The 19578-nt window shown below is 32.2% G+C and overlaps 1 protein-coding gene across 3 annotated transcripts in view; it reads right to left on the bottom strand.

Annotated features, from left to right (window-relative positions):
* The window catches only part of LOC134692846 (condensin complex subunit 1-like), a 44459-nt gene that overhangs the window by 18538 nt on the left and 6343 nt on the right, over nucleotides 1-19578 (bottom strand). For all 3 annotated transcript variants that reach the window (XM_063553447.1, XM_063553448.1, XM_063553449.1), the window contains exons 6-24: nucleotides 19150-19295; nucleotides 18563-18690; nucleotides 18207-18330; nucleotides 17456-17603; nucleotides 15771-15893; nucleotides 15158-15232; nucleotides 12603-12737; nucleotides 11971-12073; nucleotides 10124-10271; nucleotides 9544-9675; nucleotides 8761-8828; nucleotides 8206-8309; nucleotides 5617-5870; nucleotides 5192-5276; nucleotides 4801-4937; nucleotides 4243-4375; nucleotides 3537-3621; nucleotides 2734-2904; nucleotides 2120-2313 (exon numbers count right to left, since the gene is read on the bottom strand). In XM_063553447.1, coding sequence (XP_063409517.1) covers nucleotides 2120-2313; nucleotides 2734-2904; nucleotides 3537-3621; nucleotides 4243-4375; nucleotides 4801-4937; nucleotides 5192-5276; nucleotides 5617-5870; nucleotides 8206-8309; nucleotides 8761-8828; nucleotides 9544-9675; nucleotides 10124-10271; nucleotides 11971-12073; nucleotides 12603-12737; nucleotides 15158-15232; nucleotides 15771-15893; nucleotides 17456-17603; nucleotides 18207-18330; nucleotides 18563-18690; nucleotides 19150-19295 — 2493 coding nt within the window. The remainder of the gene's footprint in view (nucleotides 1-2119; nucleotides 2314-2733; nucleotides 2905-3536; nucleotides 3622-4242; nucleotides 4376-4800; nucleotides 4938-5191; nucleotides 5277-5616; nucleotides 5871-8205; nucleotides 8310-8760; nucleotides 8829-9543; nucleotides 9676-10123; nucleotides 10272-11970; nucleotides 12074-12602; nucleotides 12738-15157; nucleotides 15233-15770; nucleotides 15894-17455; nucleotides 17604-18206; nucleotides 18331-18562; nucleotides 18691-19149; nucleotides 19296-19578) is intronic.

A 19578-nucleotide genomic window follows, 5' to 3' on the forward strand; every position in this document is an offset into this window, starting at 1 on the left:
TAATAATCAAAGCCTGAAAGGCTGTAAAAGCAATTGCTGCCATGTTTATGTTTTGGGGACTTTTTTTTCATCCACATATATTTAAGAATTAAACAGGACAGGAGTGTTGTCTAGTGAGAATTAAGAAGGTTTTAACTTTATATCAATTAAAGACTTTAGCAGAAAGTCATTTTTAATATGTTTTATATTTCACAAGGAGACAACACGTTTACCAGGCTAAAGTTGGGGTCAAATATACATGTGCTGAAACATATAACTCCAAGAGAAATTATTATGGATTATCCCCTAGTAGTGTTTGTAACTGGGCAATAATTTCCTTTATTGATTTAATTTTCATAATTAATTTAAATTTAACACTTCAGTTAAAACATTTCAACTTTCCAGACGCAAATGTTGAAAAGCGGGAAAGAAACAAAATATTTTACAAGACATAAACATGTAAAAAATAAAATTATATATATTTCAGCTGACTTAAAATAGTTTCATAATGTTACTTTGTCATCATTTCTTAAAAACTAAGTCCCAAACATTATTGCTCAGTTGATATGTGTCATCCTCATGCGGTACGAGATAACTATAATTCTCGTGCAATCCCGAAAAGAGGGGCCATCATAGACAAACATGACATTAAATCGTCATTATACGAACAAGAACAAACAGCTCTAAGTTGCTTTGATATTTATCCAATTTTCAGGAAACATTGTGAAAATGATCTTCAATATTTCGAAAACATGTGAAATAAAATTGCAAACACGGTGGACCGTCGAGGGTCAACAAACGTAGTAGACTCGTCCATTGGAAAGACGAGGATAATGGTTTCATCATTTGTCATGCATACCCAGTTTTGAATATGATATCCAAAAAGGATGTACTTTTTTTAATCTATGAAACTAGAAAATTCCAAATTGTAAATATCTCTTGGTATCTATCACGTTTGGACGGGTCCATTTCATTAGTACGGTGATCGATAAATCTTACGGAGTTATGACAAAAAAGGAAAACAAACTTATTGTTATGTGTTTTTAACAAGGGTTTCGTTCCTCTAAATTATTTGCGCAAACAAATCAACAAAATAGGTCAGTTAACTTTGTCTATTTTTAGATTACAGGTAATCATTTGACACTACGTATAACCTGATAACCTGTGAAGTGATTTTGATTTTACGATAAATTTATGAATGAACGACAATTTTATGAATGAACAAGAGCACCTGACCTCTTTCTTAAAAACACACCAATTAAACATATAAAACCGTATATTATAAAAGATAATTCAGTCAAATTTTCAATACTAAATCAACAACTGAAATGATTCCATATTTTGTTGAAACATCGTACGAACGGAAAACGGAATCGCAGGTATAAAAATGCATTTTTTTTCACTCGGACGTCTATGTTTTTTGATAGTCAAATGGTTGTCCCCCTAAATACAAAAATACATCTACAAGAACGTATGCTGAAACTTCTTAAATCCACTAACGTTTTTCAAAAGTTTCAAGCTATGTATTGCATTAGAAAACATACATAGGTGTTTAAGAATGACAGACCAGGAGCCTGTTTAACAAAATACTATGGCTTGATCTGGGCGGAGTCTCTGATCTGGGTCACAAAGATGGCCATACACGACGGCATGAAAGCAATTGCTTTAAAAATCAAAGTACAGTATATCTGTATATAAATGTCACAGGTTTTTTTTCACTTTAAAAGGAATCAATTTTGCTGCATTCAAATTGATTTTTAGATAAATTGACTAACGTTATCTTGGGTTTTATTTTATAAATAAGACCAACCTTATCTTGTTTTTGATAAATTGATTAACCTCATCTTGTTTTTTTTATAAATAGACTAAACTTATCTTGTTTTTTGATAATTTGACTAACCTTATCTTGTTTTTTGATAATTTGACTAACCTTATCTTGTTTTTTGATAAATTGACTAACTGTATCTTGTTTTTAGATAAATTGACTAACTGTATCTTGTTTTTAGATAAATTGACTAACTGTATCTTGTTTTTTGATAAATTGACTAACTGTATCTTGTTTTTTGATAAATTGACTAACTGTATCTTGTTTTTAGATAAATTGACTAACTGTACCTTGTTTTTAGATAAATTGACTAACCTTATCTTGTTTTTTGGAAGGTTTCTTCTTTTTCTCTTCCTGCACAGCTCTTCGTCTCTTGAGTTCTCCGAGTACACTGTTATCTACATGTATCATCTGACTGAAGGCTATACTACCAGCTATAGAGACCAGTCTGGTCAGTAGTACTGTTACTTCTGTGGTAGAGGAGGCATCATCTGTGGGTTGAGAATCACCTAGGAGAAGAAATAGAAAGATGGTCCCTTAGAAAATAAAATAGTTATAAATTTCAAAATAATTCAATCTAAAGGTCGTTACAAATTCCTCAAGGTCAAATAAAGTCTCTTACATCTCATGCAGAGTATCAATGAAATCAATCTCCTCCTTTGTGAAGATAATACAAGTGAATATTTAATTGGGGGGGGGGGGGGGGGGGGGTAACATTTAGTATTGTCATAAGACTTTTTTTGAGATAGTGAATTTAATGAATGAGTCAAAATGAATCAGGGATATCATATTTCTTGTTGAAATTAACTAAGATACTTCAACTTTTTAGGGGTAATTAGTTGCTGCTATTGGCATCTATAAAATTTGTTGGGAACGTATATGCAGACGATTTTTTTTTTACAGTTTGTCTTTCAATATAAGTTATTTACCTGCTGCTGATAATATTGTAGTTTCTAGTTTGCCTATTGTTATAAGTTTATCAGCTATAGCCTTAATGATGTTCCCACAGATGACATCCGGATGTTCAGATAACTTGTAAACAACTTTTACTGCCTGCTCTGCCAATGCTATCCAGTGATTGTTTTTCTCATCAGCTACATCTAAAAAAGAAATCATACATTAATCCCTGCCCTCTTTGGTTAAATCTTAAATCAAACATTGGTATTTTACATAAAATCTTTACATTCTAAGACATTCTAACAGAAGACTATACAGCACATAAAGACATTCAGATTGATTAATTGAAAAGCAGTGTTTAAAGCCACTTGAAATTCAGAAATTATTGCAGCATGAATAATACAACTATTTAGGAATTACAATAATAATGCATGCTCTGAAATCATATACGACCTTTCTTTATATAACCCATCTTCCAAACTTTATGGAACCAACAGAAATCTATACTCCTGTTAAGTCATTCTTTTCTTTCAATATCTAAAGCCATGAAGAACCTAAATGTTTTCTCTTCCTGATTGATCAAATGTAGGTGAGAGAATACTTTAGATTTTTCTTTATTCCTGGCCTTGAAGGCATAAAACTTTGCTCAGTGCTTGGAGCATAAAAATCATGCTCGAAACATGAAATCCAACAATTGGATTGGTTGAATTTCGAGTCTGAGTACAAAAATCATGCTCGAAAGTTTTATGACCATGAGGCCTGAAGTTTGAAAAAATAAAACACTTTTATTCAAAATAGTCTTTTTCTCGTTTACTTTTTTCCCCATAAAACTTACTATCAATAAGTAGTTCTGACAGTCTAGTAAACATTTCATGGTCCTCAGGCAATCTGTAAGGTTTCTTGGCAACAGCTCCTTTTGCCTGAAAAGTAATAACAATTTGTAATAATCCACTAACAAAGGCTTACAATTAATGCTAGCAAGTAAACATATGGCTGTTGCAATTATTATTTTCAATTCTTTTGATAAGACTTGTAAAACTGAAAACCAAATATTGACTTGGTTTCTTTACGTATGTGTTTAGATGTAAATTGAAAACAAAGAAGATCATGTGTAAGGTCAAATCATCTGGGTAATAGCCCTGCCTTTTCGTTTACAGCTACTACCAATTGATATATTCTTTATTTTTCTCATGTTAGCATTGTGATAAAAAGATTTAAATTGAAGAAGACCAAAAGGTGAAAAGTGAAGAAGACCACAAATGCTAAGTTAACACTGTGGAAGCTCCAATGAAGGAAACAATGACAAACTGGGTTTTAGAAGGGGTTTAATGTCTGCTCATGGAAATGTTTCCATATTGTGGTAAGTTATTCTATAAATTCAAACAAATTGGTTCATATATAAATTTAAAAACTTAATTTGTGGTTCCATCAATTATATTTGTCCAACAATAGCACACACAACATGCAAAATGAGACAGTATCTGTGAACGTTCTTAACAAATTATTTCTGAGTAAGCATCAAACTTGTCTAATAATCCTACCTTTTTGTCTAGTCCTAGTTTAAGTAGTGTAATACAAGTATCTTTGGCCAGTATAAAATCTTTTGTAGCACGACTGCCCAGTCCTTCTTTAACCAGTATTTCAACATTACTCTGAACTATCTTGGCATTGGCTCTGAATAATTAAAATAACACTTATTGTTTTCATATGAATAAACTATCTTATAATATTCTTCACAGCAAAAGGGAATTGTGAATCGTGAGATACTGGACAGGCACAAGTAATAAAAAGAGGTCATAGCTTTCAATGAGGCTCATCTTGTAAGAATATGAAAATTACATACATTCAAAGAAACTGTATTTGATGGAAAGGTAATCAAAAATTTGGGTAACTGTGGCCTACATTTCAATTGATTGTTGACTCTCAATTACTTACAATTTACTTTTTCAGCATTTATTGACTAATGGGTAATTTCATAATTGTTTGTACACATAATTCAAGTTATGCAATTACTTATATATCATAATTCAGGAAATAAGTTACACTATTCAAAAAGTTCACCAAGAATGCATTACATTTTGATATGGTATATATCTTACCCTGCTGCCATGGATAACAACATTAAGGCTGCCCTACTATCTTGCTGGGTGGTATTAGGGACTTTCATAGTAAATCTTTCCCACAACATCTGTATAACTGATTGGTCAAGCTCTTCAGACTTCACAAATTCTACAATCTGAAAACAGAAAGGCGTCATCATAAATCTCCTTATTTAGGATTCATATACATTTTTCACAATGTTGTAAACTACATGAACTATGAACTTGTATGTTTTGGTCTGATTTCATTTTTATTGCCTTTTTCTAATATATTTGTTTTCATAAAGATGTACAAAAGTAATTATTAGACAGGAGTACAACATCAAATAGAACTTCCATTTTAAATTTGTACAATACTATTGCAATCTATAATCTTAAGCAAAATGCTTACCAATCCTTCCAGAGAAGTTAAATCTCCCATAGTAGCACCATCAACTAATGCTGACAAATTCTTCACAATCGTTAAGGATTTTGATCTGAAAAAAAAGAGTAAGCAAATCTCAATATTGGGATTTAAAGCATTAGTTTAAGTGTTCAATTTATTGCCAGATTTAGGCAGAATTCCAGTTCATTTTAAATTTTGAAATAATTTATGTAATTTTTCATGCACAAACCAAATACAAGATCTCAAGTATACCAATTGAAAAGCATCTTTTCATAAATTTGTATTAAGCACCATGAGTACCTTGCCCGTAGTTAAGTATAAATTAGCAGGCACATGATTAAACAATTTATACAACTGCAAAATAAAAAGTAGCAATTTCAAGCATAGTTTGCAAGACTTTACAATAGCACATATTTGCCAAAGCTATTTACCTCTGATTAGAATCTGCTGGGCTGAGATACAGTCTTTTGTAGGCACCAACAACAGCATCTTTAATTCCAGACTCTCGGCTCCAGATCAAGGGTAACATTCTCCTGATCCCCATCATCATTATACCTAGCCCAAACTCAAAACCAGTTATGAAGAACTCAACTGCTTCAAGAACATCTGTAATGGACTTAGACCCAAGGAGCTGGCAAATCATTGGAACAGCCTTCTGTATTTGTGTGGCAAAAAGTAATGAATCCTGAAAAAAGTGTAAAATTTAAGTTTCAATTAGTGAAACAACACAATTACTATATTGAATTTTAACCAATCATTTATTAATCAATGAAAACAAATGTTTAAACTGTGAAACAACACATATATATTATATATCAGCTTTTAACCAATCATTTATTTATCAATGCAATATAAAAAAGAAGATGTGGTATGATTGCCAATGAGACAACTATCCACAAAAGACCAAAATGACACAAACATTAACAACTATAGGTCACCGTACGGCCTTCAACGATGAGCAAAGCCCATACTGCATAGCAAGCTATAAAAGGCCCCAATTAGACAATGTAAAACAATTCAAACAATAAAACTAATGGCCTTATTTATGTAAACTAGAGGCTCTAAAGAACCTGTGTCGCTCACCTTGGTCTATGTGAATATTAAACAAAGGAAGCAGATTGAAAATTGACTACAAAGGTCAATAACTCCTACAGGGGTCAATTGACCATTTCGTTCATGTTGACTTATTTGTAGATCTTACTTTGCTGAACATTATTGCTGTTTACAGTTTACCTATATCTGTAATAATATTCAACATAATAACCAAAAACAGCAAAATTTCCTTAAAATTACCAATTCAGGGGCCGCAACCCAAAAACAGGTTGTCCAATTCATCTGAAAATTTCAGGGCAGATAGATCTTGACCTGATTAACAATTTTACTTCATGTCAGATTTGCTCTAAATTATTTGGTTTTTTAGTTATAAGCCAAAAACTGCATTTTACCCTTATGTTCTATTTATAGCCATGGCGGTCATCTTGGTTAGTTGGCGGGGTCACCGGACACAATTTTTAAACTAGATACCCCAATGATGATTGTGGCCAAGTTTCAAATAATTTGGCCCAGCAGTTTCAGAGGAGAAGATTTTTCTAAAAGATAACTAAGATTTACGAAAAATGGTTAAAAATTGACTATAAAGGGCAATAACTCCTACAGTGGTCAACTGATCATTTTGGTCATGTTGACTTATTTGTAGATCTTACTTTGCTGAACATTATTGCTTATTACAGTTTATCTCTATCTGAAATAATATTCAAGATAATAACCAAAAACAACAAAATTTCCTTAAAATTACCAATTCAGGGGCAGCAACCTAACAACGGAATGTCAGATTCATCTGAAAATTTCAGGGCAGATAGATCTTAACCTGATTAACAATATTACCCCATGTCAGATTTGCGCTAAATGCTTTGTTTTTTGAGTTATAAGCCAAAAACTGCATTTTACCCCTATGTTCTATTTATAGCCATGGCAGCCATCTTGGTTAGTTGGCGGGGTCACCGGACACAATTTTTAAACTAGATACCCCAATGATGATTGTGGCCAAGTTTGGTTAAATTTGGCCTAGTAGTTTCAGAGAAGATTTTTGTAAAAGTTAACGCAGGACGACGACGACGGACGCCAAGTGATGAGAAAAGCTCACTTGGCCCTTTGGGCCAGGTGAGCTAAAAAATGAAAGAATGAACTGTTTTAAACTGTGAAACAACACAATAACTATAATGAATTTTAACCAATTAAAATTGAGAATGGAAATGGGGAATATTTCAAAGAGACAACAACCCGACCAAAGAGCAGACAACAGCCGAATGGGTCTTCAATGCAGCAAGAATCTCCCACACCCAGAGGTGTGCTTCAGCTGGCCCCTTATTTATAATCAATGAAATGAATTGTCTAAACTGTGAAACACCACAATAACTATATCCAATATTAGCAAGTTATTTTAATATGAATCCATAAAATGATGAATTTTTTAAACTGTAAAAGAAAGGTAAATAAGAATATGTCCCTAGTACACAGATGCCCCATCTGCACTATAATTTTCTATGTTCAATGGACTGTGAAAATGGGGAAAATTTTGCATTAAAATTAAAAAGATCATGTCATAAGGAACATATGTACCAAGTTTCAAGTTGATTGGACTTCAACTCCAACAAAAAAATACCTTGAGCAAAAACTTTAACCTGAAGCGGGATGGATAAACTGACGCCAAGACCAGAAAACATAATGCCTATAAATGGGGCATAATTATTTTTTTTTTTAAACTTGGTTGATGGAATTCAACAACACATGTCCACCAAAAATAGACATAAAATTGTCAGAAATCCTCAGATATAAACAAACAGGTCCTTTGTATATAGATATAGGAAGATGTGGTGTGAGTGCCAATGAGACAACTCTCCATCCAAATAACAATTTAAAAATTAAACCATTATAGGTTAAAGTACGGCCTTCAACACGGAGCCTTGGCTCACACCGAAAGGTCCTTTGTGAATACTAGAAGTGTCTGATATATAACAAACCTTTAAGTACTGTACAACAATCTGTTGTTTTGATATTTCATTAACCACATGATCATCAGCTGGTTGTTGTTGTTCAGATAAAACCAAGTTAGGCTTTTGCAATTCTGTTAATAAAAACCAAAAAAAATAAATGATTATTTTCAACAAAGATTTAGTAAATATAGTTATAAATTAGGCTCTTAATTTTCTCATTGAATTAGGGCCTTATAGTTTATGTTTTTTTTTATAATTGCATATATTTGCTTTGTAGGAACAATCATACCACAACTCCTCATTAATATATTAAAGTTTTGTTTCCAACAAGAGAGTACTTTAGATTTGTCATTTGATAACAAAGTACTGCAAATTCATATGTTGAAACACATCTTTATGTCTATCATGGGAATACAAGAACCATGAGTTTAGAAGGTCAAGCTAAAAACTTATTTCCTATAGATTTTTACATTTGGAATGTGTGATAACTTGAAAATAAAGTATCAATGAAAATAGGTTTTTTTTCTGAATCCACAAAAATAAATATTTCTACGTAACAGTGTGTATGGAACTGTACAATACCTGAGAATATCTTGTACAAATATTCCAAAGTCTTTTCTAAGCTCTTTAAATCTGGTTCTTCTTCACCTCTAATAAAAATAAATAAAATACCATGAAGATCTTATGTTTATGATACTATGAATTTACTATGTGGTAAAATATAACAACCATAACTAGGGATCAATTTTCCTAACAATAAACCGATACTTTCTGGTATCTTGCATTTTTTGTTTGCAAGATAATTAATCATGAAATGTAATACAATTTTGATGATTATGTTCAATAAATGCTAATATGCATATCTTGTATTAAGAGCAGCTTTTCTTTGACTTATGTGAGTAGACATACAGAAAAATCCTTTTGACAACATTATGAATGTTCATTAAAATCATAAAACTTTTTTATACAATTCAGACATGAAATTCCATGAATGGCTTACACGAAGTTTTTGAAAAGAACAAGGTTCTCTCAAGCATTGTTTTTTTAATACTCATTTTGTGGAGAATTCCCACTTAAACACTAACAAATAGAGAATCATTTGGTCAGATTAGACTTCTTTACCTGATGGTTTGTGGAACGGACTACTTCTGATATGTATGAGTGACTACTTCTGATATGGGGAGTGACTACTTCTGATATGTAGGAGGGACTACTTCTGATATGTGTGAGTGACTACTTCTGATATGTGTGAGTGACTACTTCTGATATGGGGATTGACTACTTCTGATATGTAGGAGGGACTACTTCTAATATGTGGTAGGGGCTACTTCTGGAAGTTTTAGTGTTGGAAAGTCTTTTACTTACTCCTCTTCATCCTGAGAACTTCCACCAACAAAAACAGGAATCTGTGGGAAGACATCTAACAAGGCCCAGGTCAAGGTCACAGCATCTTCATATTTCTCTTCCAAGATCAGGTTGTTGATTTGTTTAATGACGCTAAAAACACAAAATTTGGAGTGAAATAAGCAGTACTGATATTGTAAGTTAGCGATTGTAATTAAAAGAAATGAAATGCACAACACACAACTCTACAGCAAACAAATCTATATTGCTGTTAGGTTGCTCTGAAATACCTCATTTTTTTCCTTACAATTTTTTTTGCCTTTTTTAAATTTTTGCCCGTTCCACTTTTAATCTATAAATCAGAACCTTTCCAATACTCATTTCAGTTTTATTTTCAGAATCTATATAAAAAAATATGTACCTCTTTTAAAACTTTAAATTAATTTGTAAGTTTTAAAAAATTTGAATATAAACTATCAATATAAGTCACCATATTTCATTTTAATTTTCAGGAGTTTCATTCCTTCTAAATCTGTCCATTCCCACTTCTAGATGTCCCTCACCCTTGAAAGTTTCCATTGTTGCAAAATCTGTCTCTTACCTTTCAGAAGTTTCATTTTCTGGAATCTTTCCATTATTTCCACCCTCTTCTTCTTCATCTTCCTCCTTATCATGCAGACTTTTAATCGCACGCCTTAACTTTGTTTTCAATGGTTTCCATTCCTCATCTATCTTCTGAGTGACTGGATCTACAGAATCATCATTTATAGGAATTATCTTCTATTTAACTACCAAATTTTGTAAAAACTAGATTGTTAAATTACCTTACTGAAATATTATTTGTGATCAAAGACAACTTAATATATATCTTATTCAGAATCACTCAGAAATTTGAGACAAGAATTACCTCCCTTCTGTCACAGCTTTTTGTTGGATGCACCCAAGCATCAAGATTTTGAAAAAAAATTCACAAAATATTGTATAAACACTTTTTGGGCTCTCAATCAAAGAACAATTATCCAAATACTATTTACAGTTTGACATGAAATTTCTCTCATCAGTTTATTGACTACTCAAAATAAAATTATTATAACCAAATATATAAATTTACTCATAAATTCAGGGCTCAGGCTACCAGGCGAAGTGGGCGAAGAAGTCGCTTTCCCGACCATCACTTCGCTTTCCCCGACCCCCAAAAGCGAAAAGAAGTCGCCCTGTTCTTGATGATACTCGCTTTCAGTCGCTTCCATCATCAGACATTTTCAATTTTTACCAAGTTGATGAAACATCAATCTTTTATTGATATATAAGAAATTTAGACATAAACGATTCATTATCTTAAGAAAAGAGGTTGAAACATTGTCTTTAAAGTCTGTAGCAGGTTATTTGATAAAAATACAACTTGTTATCACTTCGTGCATTTCCGCTTGTTCCGGTGCTTGTTACTCGAAAACGTACATCAACCTATATTTCGGCGGCAAAATAAGTTTGTTACTTCATTTAAACGTGATACAAGTTGCCTCCAGTAAGTGTTTAATCCATTTATTGCATTAAAAACATAATGTTCCCTTCCAAATAACTTGTCAAACATCGTTTATTTTTGTAAATTTTCTTGCATTCGTCCGCCATTGACCGCCATTGACCAATTTCCAAACTACGGATCTCAACCGGACCAGCTATGACCAAAATCCGTACTTTTACAATAATTACTACGGACGCACAGATGGAACAGCTGACAGAAGAATATTGATCCCAAAGGGAAAATTATGTATTCCATGCGAATTAAAAGACTTTTGGTTACATCTAATTGATTGGTGTATATAATTCTCTATATTTTTTATGGATTGTTTCAAACTATTGATTAAAGTTGTTTAACTCTGAGACTATCATGACTATTATACTATTATCAATATATTATGGCCCAGCTTAATAACTTTTATTTTTTTTAATGAAAAACACTGATTTTCATACACAAGATAGTTTTGAATTAAATTGTTATTGATATATTAAAATTTCTTTACCTTTTTAAGATTTTTTTTAGTGCTAGATACTAAATATTTAATTGGTAGTTTCTCACAAGAACCTGAGTAAAACTTAACAACTTTTAATTTGAAATGTTGCTTTAATTGTATACTCAGATATGAATTGAACATTATAAAAAGAACATTATTTACATATGACCCTTTATACTATATATGCTATAGTATAATCCAAACATTGTAGCGCACCGCGCAAAAGAGCACTTCTCTTTCAAATCTCACCACTTCTCCCTATCAGTTTTAAAAAGAGAAGTCACTTCTCCCTATAATTCTGAAGTAGTGTGAGCCCTGAAATTGTGATCCATGTAAATTTCCAACAAAATCTATAAAGTGAATTTATGCCCATTATCCTTTCTTTTCAATGTCAATTGTCATAATGAATTTTGGTACATTAAGTTTATAGCAATACCTGTTTGTGATGAATCTGTCTCCATCTCCTCATCTCCACCAGCCATCTCCTTTAACTTCAACTTTTCTTTCTCATAATTCTCCTTTAGTTCCTCCACTGATAACTGTACAATACATTAAGTATATTGATCATCACATTGTAACATTACTATTTTTACCCTGCAATATTATCTTTTTCATATTTGTTAGGGACGACATCAACAGATCAATGTAGGATAAAAAACTTAACTCAAATAGTTTGGGGATGGGGGTTCAAAATTGCTTCAAGTTTTGTTAATTTAAAATCGATTTTAAATATATCCATATAGGTAAATATTTTTTTCTTAAATTAAGTTAAGAGGGGGGTGGGTGGGATCAGTGAAAAAACTATGTGAATTAAGTTTTGTATCCTTCATTGAACTTTTGATGTCCCTTTAGTGGATTAAACAAAAAATCATTGCTATAATACTTGGTAAAAATATTTATGTTGAAACAAGACAGATTTCAGTTATTAGTTTTTAAGTGCTCTCTCTGCTTTTCTCAAAGTTCTGTATTGTACAAGTAAAGCAGTTGTGGACTATTTGTGTTTAATAATTTTTTATTTCAGCTGTCCAATCCCAAATATGATAGCAAGCTATGACCATGTATAAATACCTTTGCAGCAAATGGATTACACTTGATGAACGCTGTGACCAGTTGTATTGAATTCTTCCTCACTTGACTGGATTTATCTGCTAATCTTCCAATTACTAAAGTCAACACTTTATCCTGCCACGTCAGCGGTAAACACTAAAAACAGAACATAAATATTCCTTAGATTCTACTTTCAGCTTTAATTTGATATTAAGGTGGTACCTATCACTACAGGGAGATAACTCTGTAAAATCAGATAAACGTTTTAATTACGTTGTGTTGTTAAGGGAATATTTAGCTTCTCAATGATCAAAATTAGTGTTTATCAAACTGCTATAAAACCAGTGCATTTTCTGATAAAATGGTTGGTTCAAATATTTTGAAATTTTTGTCAAAGGGTGAAAGTAAATACTTTGTTAAAATTTTATGAAAATTAAATGTGTCAAACTAATTTTAGTGAGGTGTTGGGTACCATCTTAAACAAGTTAGAGCTTTTCTTTAATACTGTCTTTCTTTCTTTTAATTTGATATAAAAGGTGAATGAAAGAACTGTAAGGTTTTCAACCAATGAGAAATTGTAAAACTGTAAATTAATCAAAGAGCTGAATAGCTCTGAGGGGAAAGACAGCCCTTGTTTATATTTAATTATGTGTTTGGAAAAAGGGGGGTATCTTTTGATAGTTTTCATATGAAGAATGAAAAAGAGAACAGCTAGAACGTACATGTAGAAAGGTTGACAATATTGAAATCAATTGTTGTTTACGTAATTTCATTTCCTTAGTTTTAGATTCAATAGACAACTTTCGAGTTCATCCGTCACCGGAAAAAACTCGTCAATTGTACGCGCCTTTATCGCAGTCATCTGTGCGTTTAGGGGCGTCGTCACTTCCTTACAAGGTTGAGCGAGTGGTTTGAAAATTATAATTCTATATTGTACGAATTATTCGGCAAATTGAATTCTAAAAATAGACAATCAACACTGCTGTCATTAGGGAATTGTCAGTAAGTACCTACAGAGTAACCATTATTTCTAGTTTATCCTGCACAAAAACGATCACTAAGACGCTTGATGAACTTAAATAGTGCAGGGATACAGGCGAGCCCCTCTATCTGGTAAATGACGTCATAAAGGCGTGCATAATTGACGAGTTTTTGCCGGTGACGGATGAACTCGAAAGTGGTCTATTTGGACCAATGGAAGAGATCAGCATCTTCCAAATCTAAACATTTGATTTAAGTTGATAGCTATTTATCTAAAACTCAACTGAATTCTGTGATTTCACAACAACTACAATATTTTTTGAAATCTTGATTGTGTACCACTGAACTGCAGGCTAGGGCCATTTTCCATTTTTTGTGACAGTACTCTTGGATTTATAAGTTTTTTCTTTAGAAAGTGTGGACTGAAAAAACTATTCAGTTTTAAATTTCCATTGTTAAAGCTCTCATCACAAGGAAACAGGTACTAATAAAAAAATAATATGAGTGATGTAAACTGTGTGAAGCTTGTTTCCAAATTTTAATTTTGAAATATTTGTAAATAATAAATATGTTTAAACTACAAAATGCAAATTTTTATTATTTTTTTTTTAACATTACAATGATTCTGTAGGTACACAACAATTGAGTTTTAATAGAAGACTACTAATCCAATGAAATGTCACATTTGAAGTGTTTAAATACATTAACTTTTATTTAAGTGGATAATTACTCATCAATTGAGGTGCTCCTGAATTGGAGGAAGATTCTCAGAATTTTTACAGAAAAAAGTGGTCTCACTAATTAGCGACAAGAAGAATTTTAGCGACAAAAAGCGACAAGAAGATTTTTTTCTTGTCGCTTAATAGTCTTCTTGACGCTTCTTGTCGCTTTTTGACGCTTCTAGTCTCTAATTAGTGAGACCCGGAAAAAGTAATAAAATCGTTTCTTTCCCCTGTCTCATGTAACCCCACGATCTTTGTTTATTTTGAAAGTTGTTGACCTACAAATTAAATTATTGCATGTTGATGTTTAAATTATCTACAGTAAACAATATTATGTTTAGATTTAACAAATACAAATTTGTAATTAGTGCACGATCTCTAAGAATGATTAAAAATAACCAGTGCACTGGTAAAGGATATCCCTGCTTCTTCCAAGAATGACGTCACTATAAAATACAATTGAGGTTGGATATATTTAGAATATTTCGTCATACTAATTTTTCCGGATTGTAAAATAAACGTAAATAGTGTAAAGGAGAGTTCAAGATACGATAATTTCGTGAAAAACAGAAGGGAAATGTGTAAAAAAGTGTTTAAAGTCAAACTGTTCATTTCTGGGTCTCCTTCTCTTCAATCTAAGTAAGATTTGTTGCAGGGTTTTCCACACTACAACATGTATAAAAACAAAATGAATGATGTGAGGGAGTGTCACTCTGGTCAACCCCATAGGGGATTGACGGCTTGAAGCCGTCTTTCCCCCAAAAGTACATTGACCTATAATGGTTTACTTTTTCAAAATTGTTATTTGGATGGAGAGTTGTCTCATTGGCACTCACACCACATCTTCCTATATCTATTTATTAGATTGTTTACCTTTTCATTAACGATATTCCACCAGATCTGTAATAATTTACTTCTTACAAAAGCGTTGACATCATGGATATGTTCCTGAATAACAAAATCATCAAAATATCATAATCAAATGTAAGACACTAAAATTCTCTGAAATAAGATGAAAACAAGAATGTGTCCTCAGTACACGAATTGGGATAAAAACTCTAATTTGGCATTAAAATTAGAAAGATCATATCATAAGGAACATGTGTACTAAGTTTGAAGTTGATTGGACTTCAACTTCATCAAAAACTACCTTGACCAAAAACTTTAACCTGAAGCGGGACAGACGGACGAACGGACGGACGCACAGACCAGAAAACATAATGCCCCTCTACTATCGTAGGTGGGGCATAATAAAATTAAATGGTGTGTTTAAGAATGCATCAATATTCTTAAGGCAGGACTTTTAACAAATACCACATGAATACAGAAACGAGATGAAAAAAATTATCAGCCAGATTTGTCAGAGAAAATAATAAAATAAAAATTTTAAATCATGTATTTCTGAAAAATTATGTTACAACTTTATTCTTATAAATGATTGAAGCCCTAAAAGATAAAATTAAATTCATGAAATTGTTGTACATACTGTTAGACATTCTAAGAACTGGTCCCTGGTTAACTTCATTTTATTGTCCAGATCATCTTTACTGAGAACTTTCAGTAGAATTTCACCCATCACTCCAAGTACACCATTCCTCAAGGTATAGGACTAAAAATAACAGACATAGCATGGTTGAGATTACATAAAATAACAGAAATAACAGGGTTAAGATTACATACAATAAATATTCTCTGAAAACAAATCATAGAGGCTTAGTTAAACATTTAAGGAATCAGATGTTCAGTAGTTGTCATTTGCTTATGTTGTTCATAAAGAGTTTCTCACTTTTAAATAGATTAGACAATAGATTTCCTGTTTAAAGGGTTTTAGACTAGTCATTTTGGGGCCCTTTATAGCTTGTTGTTCATGTGAGCCAAGGCTCCATGTTGAAGACCGTACCCATACTCAGCCAACCATGTTCGTCAAAGTTTCATATAATTACTCGCCAAAAATTAAAACTAAAAATAAACAATGAAACTGCGAGCTACTGCTCACTGATGATACCCCCGCCACAAGTGGATAGTATTAATAGTGTAAAAATATGCAAGTGTTCGGTAAACAGGAAGTTGTCGAGTGATGAATCTGAAAACGCATCACACAGTAAAGCTGACTTATATAAATCCTGAAACCAAATTTAAAAAAATCTTTGTATTGTAGTTCCTGAGAAAATGTGACGAAACTTGGCTATCATGTGTAAAATCATACAAGTGTTCGGTAAACAGGAAGTTGTCGAGTGATGAATCTGAAAACGCATCACACGGTATAGCTGACATATATAAATGTTGATACCAAATTACAGAAAGGGTGGATGTGTAGTTCCTGAGAAAAATGTGACGAAAATTTTCAACTTGGCTATCATGTGTAAAATCATACAAGTGTTCGGTAAACAGGAAGTTGTCAAGTGATGAATCTGAAAACGCATCACATGGTATGGCTGACATATATAAATGTTGATACCAAATTACAGAAAGGGTGGATGTGTAGTTCCTGAGAAAAATGTAACGAAAGTTTCGTGGGACGGACTGACTGACGGACGGACAGACAGAGGTAAAACAGTATACCCCCCTTTTTTAAAGCGGGGGTATAAAACAGTATACCCCCCCTTTTTTAAAGCGGGGGTATAATTAAGGACTGGAAGTATATTTACATAATATTTATGTTATATGAATGTAAGGCACAATTACTACATAAGCAAGCTACATACCAAAATCAATAACAACAAGAACGTACCCTGTCCTATAATGGTTTACTTTTATAAATTGTGTCTTGGATGGAAAATTGTCTCAATAGCACTCATACAATATCTTCCTATATCTATTTAAAATTGTATTGAAATTAAACAAAAAATATTTAAACTTTAGAGAGATTTTTCACACTATGTATTCTCATGTTGAGTTTTTTTTTTATGTAACTGAGTTTGAACGGGTTGATTGTTCATACTTTTGTTAACAAGCAAATTACTTTCATCTATCAAGATTTCCACTGACAGTAGAACAAAATGACCCCTCATTTAAACAAGACATAATTACTTATTCTATCAATACAGTTTTAGCATGCTACTAGCTTAAAGACTAAGCTATTCATTATTTCTGTTGAAAATGATGTAGTTGATCTAAATTCATAATTTGTATTTTTTTTTTAATTTAGAAAACATGAGTATAAAAGCAAACCTCCTCATCCAGATGGCACATCAAAACACTAATACTAGGTAACATCACTAAAGGTATCTTCTCAGCTACTTCAACAAGGAATGCTGATATACATCTTGTGCCAGACGGATCTCTAGCAATGTCTTTAGGGTCAAGACGACCTACTTCTCTACAAGTACAAGGTAAAAATGGTTTTACAGAAATTCAGCTCCATTACAATGAATTCATTGATAATTTTAAGAATATAAGAAAACTTAAGAAACAAAAAGTTCATCAGCAAATTTTTACCTCAGAAAGGATCTGCTTACCCTTCTGGAGCATGTGGGATCCCCCTATTTTTGGTAGGATTCATGTTGCTTAGTCTTTAGTTTTCTATGTTGTGTCTTGTGTACCAATAATTGTCTGTTTCTTTTTTAGCCATGGCAATGTCAGTTTATTTTCGATCTATGACATTGACTGTCCCTCTTGTATCTTTCGCCCCTCTTTTACAATGCTATTTTAACTCAAAAGCAAAATCTTTTTTAAGGTCTTAGATCTTTAGATACAAATTTAAAATTGTTTGATATGTAATTACAGTGATTGTGAACTTGATTGTGACATTTTGATGAGTTTTAATTCCTATGGTTTGGATGCATACAAAGCAGGTTAGTTTTTATTTCAATGCACTTATGGAGTTCATGAGATTCCCCCCTTTTTGTTAACTACTGATTGGTATGTCATTATTTCATTTATGAAAATAAATATAAATAAACTATTGTTACTTAAAACTAACCTCATTATTTCTTGTATGACACTTTTGTTTCCGAGTTCATTGGTAATAATTTCTACTGTGTGGGCTAGAGGTGACACCAAATGCTCAAAATGTTGAAGTAATTGTAAGATCTTTAAACTAGCACCTAAAAATAGAAAAAATATGTTATATCTTTGTACACCTTACTGTTGACAGGTTAAACAAATATATATACTTAAAGGGAAACAATTCAATGCAGAAAGTACTGATTTTGCAGCGATCAGATGAAATTTCTATTTTCTTTATAACAGCATTATGAACATTAATTTGGAGAAGCAATGTACATTTCAAAATAAAGAAACTCAAACTAAGAATGATAAGTTAGTTTAAAATCTTACTGAGTCCATGATTATATCTTTTAGCCATGACACCAATCAGATGACTGATAGCATCTCTGGTCTCCTTAGATGTCACTCTGGTTATACTTGGGTTCTCTAATAATCTGTACCCACAGTTTGTTACAAGACTGGAAAATAAAATAATATAATCTGGTAATTCCATGTATACATTTGTGGCATGGTTTAATATGGGTGTTTTTTATCACTTAAAAAAAAGATACTCAAAAGGTACATAATAAACATCAAAAGCACAAATATTAATGGAAAAACTTTTTCTTATAACATTGACTTTTAATGTAAACCATGTAGAAAATTGAAAAGAGCTATTGAGGGATTAATTGTTTGCAGTGCAAAGATCTGTGTTTACAAAACATATCGTTGTATACATTTGAGGATAGAAAAAACAGGATTTATTTCCCATGTGTAATTAAGGTTTTTAATTAACTCAGAAATCAAGTCATTTCATTGCAACCAATGAAATACTAGCATTTATATACCTAACATTTTTGTGGATGAAGCATATACATATCACTATTCATGTTGAAAATCTTTTTCAATATAAGCTTTAAATATTTCTTTGAACCTACGTAACAAATTCCTCTTCCACTATAGGTGGATCCCAGAGTCTGTGGATGTTAGGAGTAACCAGATGTAACAGTACTTTAATTCCACATTCCTTCTCTTTGTCCCAGTCTATTCCAGAGTCACTAGGCTTCTTTTTACCTCTCCTTCCCTGTAACAAATTATGTCATAAATATAAACAGTAGGCTTAATTTGTTTCTGTAACCTGCTTATCACATTGACAGTTGAGGCATTTATTGTCTACCGTAGATACTCGCTTATAAGTCGGAAGTTTGGGAGTAAAATTCAGAACCCAGAGAGGGGTACCGACTTTTAAGCGAGATCTAGCGACCAGAGGAAAAATCCAAGCTCGAGAAAAGGGGTCAGGAGTGAATTTCCTGGTAAAAACTACGTTGGTGATTACCAAACCTACATAAACCCCTAAATTAAAAGTT

Source organism: Mytilus trossulus, chromosome 12 (assembly GCF_036588685.1).
Source record: "Mytilus trossulus isolate FHL-02 chromosome 12, PNRI_Mtr1.1.1.hap1, whole genome shotgun sequence".
Classification (NCBI taxonomy): Eukaryota; Metazoa; Mollusca; class Bivalvia; order Mytilida; family Mytilidae; genus Mytilus; species Mytilus trossulus.